At 37.5% G+C, this 13,026-nt stretch overlaps 1 protein-coding gene across 1 annotated transcript in view; it reads right to left on the bottom strand.

The window, feature by feature from the left end:
• adgrb3 (adhesion G protein-coupled receptor B3) overlaps window positions 1–12,089 on the bottom strand; it is a 123,344-nt gene extending 111,255 nt beyond the window's left edge. Inside the window, exons 1-2 of the mRNA XM_016668552.1 lie at window positions 11,415–12,089; window positions 9,029–9,797 (exon numbers count right to left, since the gene is read on the bottom strand). Coding sequence (XP_016524038.1) covers window positions 9,029–9,782 — 754 coding nt within the window. The 5' untranslated portion in view covers window positions 9,783–9,797; window positions 11,415–12,089. The remainder of the gene's footprint in view (window positions 1–9,028; window positions 9,798–11,414) is intronic.
• Window positions 12,090–13,026: the final 937 nt, after the last annotated feature.

Raw genomic sequence — 13,026 nt, 5'->3', positions numbered from 1 at the left:
ATCATCTGAAGAGAACCTTATCTTCATCCTCATCTCATAATTTATACTCAGAACTTCACAGCGCAACCTTCAAGTACTGGCTGGTACAAAAAGAGTCTTGTGAGTTGAGTTAAGTTAATAAAGAGCTTTTCAGCCGCTTTGACCAAAGATATGTTTTGATAAAACAAATAAATAAATAAATAAATAAGAAGAAAGTAGAAGTTTATAAAATCAACTGCTCTGACTGTGTAGTTAAATAAGTGGAACAATAATCTTTTGGACTTTTGCTGCAGACTGTGGCAGGTAGAGCGAAGGTAGAATATTCTCAAATGCAAGCAAATGCTAAGATCAGACATTGTGCAGAACCAAATCCTGAGTATTTTCAAATATACACATCTGTAGACCTGCAAACATTCTTACTGAATATACAAGCATCTACAATGTAACCATCTGATACACATGCACAGAAACTGGAAACATAAAAACCCTCACAAGAACTAGAAGCAACTGAGCTAACTACATGGACTGTTTATAAGCTACTAACAACACCTGCTAAAGTGTTGCTACTATGCTCTGACCTTGCCTTTGCTTATGGTTCAGTTACTTCTTGACATTTTTTTTTTCTTTCTTTCCTTTTTTGCAACTTGAGAATGATTTACAAAAAGATTTCCGCAAAGAAGTATTATGCGTATTTTAAATATGCTGATCTTTAATTTCCCTATTTATTGCTGAAAACTTTTGCATTTCATTGGCATAAAAACAAAACAAAAACAAAGTTAAGCCAAATACTGTTAAACAGTCATTTCCAACTTGTTCATCTTGAAGCATTCCCCTCATATTTCAAGTCGGTTCATGCTGTTCTGAGCACAGCACAGAATTTATTTTCTCAAACAAACACATGGCCTTCTTCGGCAGCTTCGGTATTAAGAGATCAGATGTCGGGCATGTTTTTTTGACTGCATGTTTTAGATATTGTTTTTTTTTTTTATTTGCTACATGGGTTCTAGGGTCTATGACAAGTATGGCATTGTGAGTAAGAGAATAACCTGTCTATGGTAAGTCTGAAGAATGTTTCCCTTGATTTGGCTTTTTCCCTGTTTTTCTCAAAATATTTCTTTGAAACTGAATATGATTTTCTGATCTTCACAGCCAAGGCAATCTAGTTATTAAGCCCTTCTAAAGTGACTCATAATGAATACTTTTCATCACATCTTTCTCAGCACAAGGGTTAAAATTCTTGCAAACTGTATTTTCGGTGCATGAAGATACACACAGACTTTACCAATAGACTATTTCACTAGCAGTGAATATTCCTGAAGCCTTCAGTTGACATTTCTAACTCTACGATGCAGTTGGCACATTCAGTACGCAACATCTGTTTATAGGTGCTACTGTACACAGGTGAGGCAATCAAATGAATCTGCAAGGAATGGCATTTTCATCAAAAACACATCTGCTTTCTGTTTATCAAAAGCTGTATATTGATATTTTTTCTTTTTTAATAAAAAAAAGAAACACGTGCCAAAGGCAGAATTGCCTTTCACAACAGTTTTCAATGCACGTAATCTTTTCCCAGAGTTGTTTTGTTCCAGTAAATGCTTTATTATTCTGTAAATGTGTAAAACTGGAGTGTTGGTCATTTCACTTCCTTTCCATTTTGTACCTTTGTTTATTTGGGGGTGGAGGGGGGGTTATAACTGATTTATCAAGTATGAAATGTGTTTTGAACCAAATGTGTATCATTCTCCAACTGCCAAGGTTATCTGTCACACCTAAACAATCATTTTCTATAATGTGCTGTTAGTGTACTGTAATGAACTGTGGTTATGTTGCCTCAACAAATATTAAGAAAGAGGTCACCTAGATGGTCTCAATGCTGAATGACGTCTCACGGAGATCTATTTTGGTTTGGTCAATAATCTCTCATATTTTATCAGCCAGGGTCAGAACTGAACTAAATGTAAAGAGCGCGTTTTAGTTTATGGAAAAGGGTTTATAAATAAATTCAATTGAAGCGGGAATCATAGGGAGGAGGGTGTGGTAATCCAGCAGCAGCATAGAAAACCCATCGCCTTTTGAAGTAGAGAGAAACAAAACGTTTTGTTTAGAGAAGGAGGAAAGGGCAATATGACATAACTGAATCTGAAGACTACGTGCTGTAAAAGTTTGTGCAGCAAGTGAGATTTTTGTCACCCCTATATTTAGGAAGTCCTCCAGATATGTGACCACTGCTGCAAATCATGTCCTCACTTATCAAACCAAGTGTTTGTTAAAGGGGATAGCTCACATTTGGGTTTATTTCAAAACCATTCACACCTCAAGTAGATTTTGGTTTTAAGTCATCTTTCAATGTCACTCTGTCAGATTCAAGGTCCTGACTTGAATCTCATAGAGAATCTGTAAAGGGGGCAAAAGATGAGTGACAGCATGGATGATTTTAACCTCAATTATTCAATTATTTGGAGCCCATCACCAAAGAAACACTGTCAAAATGCCAGTGGAAACATACAAAAACTGGTCAGCAATTACAATGTCTGAGTGCTGTAATGCTAATAATATGTTTTTCCAATATGTTTTTCCAATGATGGCAAGAGGAGATATATATATATATATATATATATATATATATATATATATATATATATATTACATTCTATCTGTTCCTCTTTTTATGTTGTTTTACTATCTTTTTAAATATGCCTGTCTCATTTTCACAAACCTATTGGTTAAAGTAGAATATTTTACATCTAAGTCTGCCAGCGTGTGAATAATTGTGGACTTAACTTTAGTGTAATTGAAAGATATAAAAAAGCACCATTGTACCAAAATGTTCAAGGATGATGGTTTATTAATTTACAGATTGGATCTTTCATGAAATATGCATTTTATAGATTTGTACGAGACCCTGGGAACTGCTTATACATTTTAATACTCTATATAAAATATAAAGTAACAATTTAGCTCATTGTTTCTGGTTTTGATATTTGACATTTTCTGAACCGTATGTGTCATGTATGCTGCAGGAACAGTTGTATGCATATATGTTTGAATAGTGAACTCAGCTCCATGTACAAGCTAAAGATACTAAACCTAAAAATCCAACAACTTAACATGGGAAAAATATCTGCTGAGGGCTCAGAAAACCTTAAAGAGGAGGGATTTCTGAGGCAATTGGGACACAGGCTATTTGAGATGCCTACTGTAACTAATGACAGATAATGCCTGTATAAGACAAAACAGATTCTATGCTGTTGATCTGAGCGCTTTCCTTCACTGAATTGGAACTAAAATGGCCTCCAAGTGTACTGAACAATGGGAGTGAGTATAATGCAGTGTGACTACTGAGTGACTTGACAGAGATCCAAAGTGAATAAAGGCCCTCACTATATGCAGCAGCCAGGCTAAGCTGCTGCAGTGCTCAGGACTTTGGCGGGTGACGGTGCATCATAACGCTTCACACACATTTAATTTGCTAATAAATCCTTTTGTCATTTTCTACACGGCATAATGTCTGTGTTGTAAGAAGCTGTTGCAATGAAAAAGCTTCTTTTGAGAATCTTGGCAATTTCACGTGGTGAAAACTCCTTCTTTCTTTTGTTTCTATAATAGCTGACTTATTTCTTAGAGACGCCGGATGAAACATTGAGTTAGATCATGCACTTTATTGTAATATTTTTTTTTTTCTGAAATAAATAGGACTAATATCTATGATGTCAAACTCAATTCTAGCCTACTCATTGTTCTAATAAAGTGGGGGACACGCTGAGTTACAGTATAAAATATTCATCTGAAAACTTTGGGAATTTCACTTCTAATGTTGAATCATTTGGACCGTTTTTCTTTTTTTTCTTTCTTTTTTTTTCCAAATCCATGGAACCCATACTTATTTATCTTCATTTTCACATTATCTTTTAATTCAATCTCTACAAAGTGTAAGCATGAACTGGTTACTGATGCTGAGATATTTCATGGTAAAATGAAAAACACAATCATTCCTGGACACTTCTTAAGATTATTCAATAATAATAATAATAATAAGAAGAAGAATAAGAATAAGAAGAAGAAGAAGAAGAAGAAGAAGAAGAAGAAGAAGAAGAAGAAGAAGAAGAAGAAGAAGAATTGTTATTATTATTATTAATAAATAAAATAAAAATAAGACTACCGTGTGAACTAAAGAAGCACCACTTCATCAGCCTTGTCAACATAGCACTTTTTTAAACTACAGTCAGCGAAGTCAAGGTGGCCAACTTAGTCAGCTTTCTAATCAGCCAACTTAAGGCAAGCTACCCCAGCAGGTAACTAACTTTTAATTTTACTCGTGCCAAACGTCTTGGTGTACGCCTTTCAGTTCAGCACACGTTATAGAATTACTTTAAACTCTTGCACGTGGAGAAGAAACATCTACATTACAACTTTTAAAAGAGGCACCGTATCAGTTTGAAGCATTTCAAAAAGCACTGAAATCTTCTATACAGGGAAACTATGGAGTCTTAGTCAGCTATAGAGACAATGGAGAAAGAAAGGTTGACCGAACCAAAGGTTTTTGTCAGCAAGGTTTAACAGCGAAAGGATACAACTGACTATACCTGGAATGTAATTGCTCACTTGAGACGACATTAAGCATAACGTACTGATCACAGGTATAGAGTAAAATAAACTAAAGTGCAGACTCAACTCCTGTGGCGGAGTTGAGTCTACCCAGTCTGCCCAAAGATAATTTGAGTCTTCATTCTGGAAACACACTCAGATTGTGTTACATTATTGCCAGAAAACGTAAACAATCTTTGTTTAATGTCAAATAAAGAAAGCAACGTTCTTCATTCCTCCTGATTTAAATGTAGCAAACACATACCGAACTGTGACTGCACCAAACTCCAATTGTTGTGAATTACATTGCTAATACTTCTCCAGAGTTGATCTAGGAAGCGTTAAATACAAGAAACTATATGCTATTACTATCTATGCTTTAACTTCAAATAATCAGTAATCAAAATGTATTGATTGATCTGGATTTTCTCTTTTCAATGACACTGTAACGCTATCTTTTATGCAAATGTCTTTAAAATATAGAGCTCACAAATTTTTATTTAAGGTTATAATGCTATGAGAATTTCATGCCAACCCATGGATACCAAAGAGTTTAGCTACTGAACGTCTGCCTACTCTCACCTTAAATTTGTTAAAAGTGGAAATCTGTAAAACACTCTAAAGCTTGCCTCTGCTTAAACCAGCAATTACCTCCCATGCTCCAAAATTCAGTCACACTAGCTTGAGCTAATCCGAGCATTAATTGGATTTCAAAGCAAAAGGAAGAAGAGGAAGAAGAACACCGTCATTCACTTTGCAGGAGCTAAGACTCATCAGCCTGCTTGATTTTGATTGTGAGGGACGTGGGAGGAAAAACCCACACAAACAGAGAACACCCAGGACAAAAAAAAAAAAAGGAGAATTTTAATCTGCCATGCTGTGAGTGCCACTGTGCCTCCGTTTAAAACTTTTTTATTCATGAAAGGGGAACATGTGATTAAAAATAACACAGAATATATGAGTCATCCAAGTGGCACATCTGGATTCGGTTTTGCCAGGTTTGGCTTTTGAAAGTGATACAATGTCAAGCAATGAGGTCTGTCTTTTTGTCTGCCTAATCACCTTAAACTAGGTAAGAGCTTTAACCTTTAAGTGGTATACTTCTTCAACGTGGAGCACCGCTGGGGTATTGAGGTTCCAATAGCTTGAGTATACAACCTCCAGCCTGGCTTTTCTTTGATGTGCTCCAAAAGCAATGGCCTACCAGGAACTGAGAAGATCAAAGACATGCGATCTTTATCAAATGGAGCTCTTGTCGGCTGTTTGTAATGCTTTGCTCTTCATCAGCAACACCCACTCTGTCACTACGATGCCACAGGAAGCACAGTGCTCTTTTAAACCCAGTGGTGATCTCCCGGTTATCCAGATGAAAAAGGATTTATTAAAACCTCCCATCAACCAACTCTATAAATAGAAGCTCGTAGAAAATCTTCTGAGAGGAGAAAAAAAAAGAAAAAAAAAAATAAGCTGTACTCTTAAGCTGTTATTAACATGCAAACAGAAAAAATATGTGAAATGTTATTTTGAAGCAGCATTTTTTTTTTTTCCCCATGAAAGTAATAATAATGCTTCCTGGTAATATGTCTGTCGCTACATCATACAGTAATGGAAAAAAAAGTAATACAAAGCTGAATCATACTCGCTTTCACTGCACTTGTTACTTGACCGCAGGCTGAATTTTAATAGTAATTTACATCAGATACTGCATGCATTATTGCTTAAGGGACTGAAGTGGTTGTCGAATTGCACTTAAAGTGGTTTTGTCATCCATACTTGTTACATTATTTAGAGAATGACTCATAATAGTATTACTGTGTAAAAGTTATTTTTAAAATAACAGAAATTACACAATTCAAACATTTCCTACAGATTTTAATGCTTTTAGCAACTCTTGGGGGAGAGTTGACCAAACTGCTTAACAACTGCAATACACATTCTGGTATTTGCCTGGATAAGAGAACTGCCACCTGTTTTCCAGGATGCTGCTTGTTTTACTTCAGAATATCATGTTTCTGCTAGCAAAATGTTTCTGCCAAAATCCTGAAAGTTAATTTATTGTTATCGGGTCTGTGTTCATCCTTTGTGTCTAGTGAGAAATTCAATTAAACTCAATTACAATTCAAAAATGCTTTATTTTTTTCCCCAAAGGGACATTAAATTTTGTTGTAACTCATATCAATTAACGATTCAATGAAAGTAGCTTTCCTGAAGTATGCCACAAATTAAACTGTGTGAGGTTTTTATCTTACCTTTGTTTTTGTTTTTTGCGTATTTCTGTTAAAACATAACCATTCACGTGTCTAAAAACAACTTTCCAGAGATAAGGAAAGAAAACAGCACATATCTAATACCTTGAAAAATGCCCTCTTCTAAGTGTGCAAACCTAATTGAGAAACTAAAAACGATCCTTATCATGACAGCTCATTAATGTGTGAATGTGTGGGGATGTGTGCATATCAGGTGAACGTGTGAATTTCAACAGCAAACAGATACCATTATTGTGACATTTTCTCCAGTAAGCATTCCACTGCATAAATTATTGCTGATTTCCAACACAAAAAAAGACGTTGCATTGCTCTATGGCAACACCGAATGGGCAACATACCTGCTGAACACCTCAAAAACTGTGACGGTTTTATTCAAACATTGTTGATTACAGTGTCTTGTAAAAGTATCAATACCCCCTCGTGTTTTTCACATGTTCAACTGTAACAACTATAAAAGTAAATGTAGTTTATTGGGATTGTATGTGATAGATTACCACAAATTACCTCATAATTGTAAAGTGGCAGGGAAAGAATACACATTTTTACATTTTCTTATAAAAACTAAATGTGTGGCATACGTAAAAATCACTACATTTTACTGCGATCACAGCTGCAACGTCTTGCACATCTAAAATTGTTGACCACTTTTATTGCAGAAAATTTCAAATTTACTCATGTTGGACATAGAGTGCTTGTGAAACATTACTGGCCTGTGAACTAGATCTATCTGAGAATCTTAGTGTAGAATCTCAGAAAGATTTTGTTCTACATTATTGGAAAAAAATAATCTTTTGAACTCAACAATTACACTGAAGCTCTGATGATTAACAATAGTGTCATCATCCTGCCAAAACGTTAACCACAGTCTCAAGTTTTCCCAGTATCTCACAGGTTTTCTGATTGTCCTATATTTATTTCCATCTTTTAACTCTGACCAACTTCCATGTTCATGTAGGAGAAAAGCATCTCCACAGCATCATGCTGCCACTATGCTTCATAGTGGAGGTGGTAAGTTTAAGGTTTTCAGCCACACAGTATTTTTCATATAGGCCAAAAAGATTCTCTAATCTGACCACAGGAGACTCCCTCCATAATATTTGCCATTTCCTGTACATAGCTTGTAAATGTCAGCAGATTTAATTCATATGAATTTATTTTAATAATTCAACAATCTAACCACTCTTTCATAAGGAATATATTTGTGGACTGTCCAACAGATTCTTCCACCTGAGTTGTGGATTTCTGCAGCTCCACCACAGTTACCATGAACCTCTTGTCTGTTTGTCAGTGTAGGTGGATGGTCATGTTTGACAATCTTTTTTCAGGATATTTTACATAATTGTCCCTGAGATGCTGGGAGCTTGAGATATTGGGTGTTTTCTTTTGTCGTTTTTGAAGGCAATTCAGTCCTATTGGATTTTGAATTTTAAAACATTATTTTCCTTTCACTATGCAATTTTGAATAATGGTTGTCTATCACAAAAAAATCCATTATGTTAAGGTTTTTAGAATATATTCAACAATTCAAGGGGTATGAATACTTTTGAAAAGAACTACAGCTTTTAGAATTTAAGACGAAGCAACAAAGTTTTAGGTCCTAGCTTGGACAATGTAATTTGACACTGCTGCATCAATGATCCCATTCTTTTCCAGTGGCTTGAATGCCAAATAATAAAGAAAAATGTGTCCAGATTAGTATTGTCAATTGTTGTAAGGATGACTGTGACATAAATGTATAAACAAACACAAACAGAGTATCTTTGGATTTGCAGCCATTTTAGCTTTGTGCTGATCTGCACAAAAAACAAAACCAAAAAAAAAAAACCCCCCAAAAAAAACAAAACAAAACCACATCCATTTTAAATTCACTGCAATGCGTTTTTAATTTAGTCTGACCAAATGAAAGAACCCCTTTAGGTGGTCTGCTTTGTGCAAGCGTGGTCTTTACTACACCCAACTCCCCTGTCAGCTTTAAATCTGCAGTTGACACATTTCTAAGTCAACTGCAGTCCATATATCTATGTGTGCTCTTTGTTTCATGGGCCATCATAGTTCAAACATGCATTTAGGGCAGAGGAAGGAGTGACAGACGTGCACATTTCATTGACATGTCTACTATCTTATCTATGCAGAGAGTAGAGTGCATTACATCTTCTACTAGTTGAGCAAAACAAATAAGATAAGTGGATACTTACCTTCTTTAGGAGGCCGTCTTACTTCTGCACTCAGATTGCAGATTTGACCGACATGTAGCTGAGGTGACAAGCAACCCTCCGTTTGTGGGTTTAAAGGTAAAACCACATTATTGAGCATGAGCATGCTCTCTGATTCTCCATCGCCTAAATGCTGAGGACATGTGCATTTGGTGTACACGATCCCACATGCCTCCACTGTCCCTTTCTCTGCTTTCAGGCAGTTTTCCAGCCACGTACAAAGCACTTGACACCCAAACTGGCTAGGGCTCGCCTTATTCAATACTAAGAACTCCAGGATAGACTGCTCCTCCTCATCCAGCTTCTGTGGCGTCAATCCATTGTAATCGTAAGGAAAAACTCTCCGCAGCTGAGCAAAATTTTTGTCGTACAGCAAAAATATGTAATTATTCTTTGAATCACAGAGATATACAATGGATGCGTTCACTTTGAGCAACTCGTTTATCTTCTCGTGTGAGTAGTGATCAAACTGATAAGCAAGCAAAGAGTACTCGGAGCAGCTCAAGTCTCGCTTGTATAGTTTAAGGTAGATGCTGTATTTGGTTGGGTCTGGGTTCTCCAGCGTCCACGTACAGTTTGTGTAGTTCTTGGGAAACATTTCAGACACCGAGTATGATCCATAAATGACCCCCTTGACCAGAGTGGAACACCAATAATCTTGGGCACCAGTTAATCCAAACATAACCAGAAGATAGGTGGAAAATATATAAATCAACAGGTTTCGAACAGCCTTCATCCTATGTCATTTGGCCTGCAGGGAAAGATGAAGAACATCATGCAAAAAGAATATTAAATCAGAGCACAGACACATTATGGATGATTTCTGTCAAGTCTAATTGACATGCTTCACATAGTTCTCGCCAAGTCCTTCCATGGAGAGGGTGAAAAAAGACACATTAACCTCAGCAGCATGTCTTTTGAAACCCCCTCATCCTGTCTCCTTTTTCCACTATACTTTGTGCAAACATTGCCACCTTGTGGCAGCTTAAGCCCTTTTGTGTTTTTTTTTTAATTTATTTATTTTTTTATTTTTTTATTTTTGAGGGAGGTGGGCGCAATAATGTGAGTCATTTAGACATTATTAATTGGGTCATATTTGGATTGGCACCGTCTCAGGAGATATTCGCATATAGCTGTTTAGAATGGCATACTGATCAAACACAAACTACGAATATTGGCATGGAGGTCCTCACGAGTTTTAGTATGCGACGGTTTGTTGTTTTTTTTATGCAGTAACCAGGATCTTTTAAGTCAAACTGTATTCTTTTGACTATAGGCTGGACAGTCAGACAATGAGAGGAGGGTGAATTTCATTTAAAAAAAAAAAAAACATAAATAAGCCAATATGTCATTAATGCATCCTCATGCATGACTATTGTTTTTTTTTTTTTTTTTTTTTAATCTCTCTCTCTTTCCTTCTACGCGCTTTCAGAAATACGCACGAACCTGCTCTCGAATTCAGAGCTTGGCATATTTGATAATGTAATTTGATAAAGAGCCAGTATTTGAGTGGGTTTGAGCGTGTGTGTTGGCGCGTGCGCGAGTGTTGCATGAACGCAGGCCCATGAGAGGGGAGAGGGAGAGAATGCAATGCGATGTCCTGATTGCTTTAATCCTACAGGCAATGCAGCTGTGAGCAGTGTCACAGCAGAATGTGCATGCGTGTGCGCGATTCTCAAACCGTGTGTACCCCCTGTGTGCGCGCGCACGTGTGTATGCGAGTGTAGGCGTGAAAAAATCCCAAAGTAGGCTGCAGATTGCAGTTTTTCAGAGAATAAATACATTTGCGTCTCCCAACTTCTTTTAGGATGATGATGAGGGAGGGGGGGGGGAGCTCTCCGTTCGAGCAGACTGGCATAATATGTGTCATGTAAGGATTTGCGGAAGCTGTGCAGAGTTAGATCAGCTTTTGCTGCGATATGTAAACCCATATGATCCCACAGCCCTCCCGCAAGATTTGTGGCCATGCAAGGCATTCACAAAAACAAAACAAAACACAAAAAAATAAAATAATCTATATTCCGGAGATGAGAAATCGCTCGTCAAGAGAGTCCCGGTTTTACTGCCCAGGCTTCCTGGAGCAATTTTGTCTTAAGAGTAGATTGTGAATAAAAAGGCACGTAGGGGGCTACATCTCATACCGCAGCACTTTAAAGTGATTTTTGTCTCTTAAGGGGGAGATCAGCTCTTAAAAAAAATAAAAATAAAAAATCTGTTAAGCACCCCAGACTAATGCGAGCGGATAAACGTTCTTCGTGTTGAATATTGACGGGGTACATATGTAACAACTTTATCAGAGACATGACACTGGAAAATTCCCTCATCTCTAACAATCGTAATCATTGTTACAATTAAAACAGTATCTTACCTTACACTGCGGAAGCTATGGCTATTTTCCCAACACTGGCCACATCCTTATAAATAAATTCTGCAGCCCTTCGGTGAATCAATACTCCCCATTCCCGACAATAGAAGTCCGGCGCAACAAGATGGTTCAGTGGATGGAAATAAAATGCGTTACACTCCGCTCTGCCCGCTCATATCCTCCCTGTCCTCTTCCTCTTCTTCTGCTGGCTTTTTCCCATCAAAACCGGAGCGCAACAAACGCACGACAGCCACCGAGCAGAAGAGAGAAATACCAAGAGAGAGAGAGAGAGGAGACAGGGGGGGAAAAAAAGGAGAAGGAAAGAAGAAATTCTTGGAGTGATGAGAAGAAGCGAGCGAATTCTTTACTGTGTTACTATAAATTAAATCGTCTATTTTTTTTCTCTCTCTCCCAAATGGTTTCGCCTCTGGTAAAGTCGCGTTTCTCCACTCGTTTTGGAAAAAAAAAAAAAAAGATGAGTAGAGGGGAAAAAGAAAGAAAAGATCCTTTTGGTGGGTGGATGTGAGATGTTTGGCTTGACTTGTGAGTTATAACACAAAGAGAAATAGACGCGCTTTTGCTTGGTGCTTGCAGAGCTCTCGAAGCAAGGCTGCAATATCACGTCACACTCAGCCGCTAAGATAAAGCACGTACGTACGCTTCTTACTGCCGCTGCGTCTGGCACCACCACCACTTTCTTTCCTGCCATCCTCCTCCCCTTTTTTCTTTTTTTTTTCTTTTTTTTTTTTATATATACCCAACACAGCCTTCTCTTATTTCGAGTCAAAAGGGTTTCCCCCGTGAACTGGACCCTCCTCAGTGCTCAGACAACACTACTGTTTTTTTTTTTTTTTTTGTTGTTTTATTTATTTTTTTTTCCCAAGCAGGAATATGTTCATGGAGTTTTTGTCGTGATTTTTTTTTTCCCCCCCACAGGACAGGTGGAGTAAATATGATCAGAACTACAATCCATGCGCTCTATCAATGGGACCTGGTTTGCTAGCTCCTCTCCTCCTACTTCTCTGGTGGGTCACAGCCACTGCTTCCACCTTTCACGTTGCTGGAATAACAAACGCTTGCGGGACAACTTGAGCTGTCTTCGGGAAAAAAAAAAAAAAAAAGTTGCTGCGAGTTACTTGTCTCTTTCTTTGCAGGTGCATTTTCTCCATTCACGCTCTCCTCAGACATGTGTTCACAGGGGAGCGCTTGTGTGTGTGTGTGCGTGTGTGTGTGTGTGCGTGTGTATCCTGCGCGCCTGTTCAACAACTTTCGACCTTTCCATTTTTTTTTATTTATTTTATTTTTTTTCAAACGCTTTGTCCTGATATTTTAAGAGGCATTTATTTAACAATCAACAGTCAATTAAATCCCGCGTAAGCTCCTGGCTTCAACAGTTTGTCAGTGACAATACGTGCAACAGCCTCCTTTGCCTGCTGGCTGAATTCATGCGGAGAATGGAAACATAATGGACACGGGGATGGATCTGATTGCCTTTTTATTAAGGATGGAGAAGGGATTTGTTCACATAGGTGGGTGTTCTTTATGACAGGAGGCGAACAAATGTTTAGAGTATAATTATTTTTCAGTTTTCTTTAGCGCATAATGCAAAATCAAA

The sequence above is a fragment of the Poecilia formosa genome, unplaced genomic scaffold (genome assembly GCF_000485575.1).
Source record: "Poecilia formosa unplaced genomic scaffold, Poecilia_formosa-5.1.2 Scaffold15, whole genome shotgun sequence".
Classification (NCBI taxonomy): domain Eukaryota; kingdom Metazoa; phylum Chordata; class Actinopteri; order Cyprinodontiformes; family Poeciliidae; genus Poecilia; species Poecilia formosa.
Note: the sequence above shows the minus strand (reverse complement) of the source record. Positions and strands in the feature narration are given on the sequence as shown.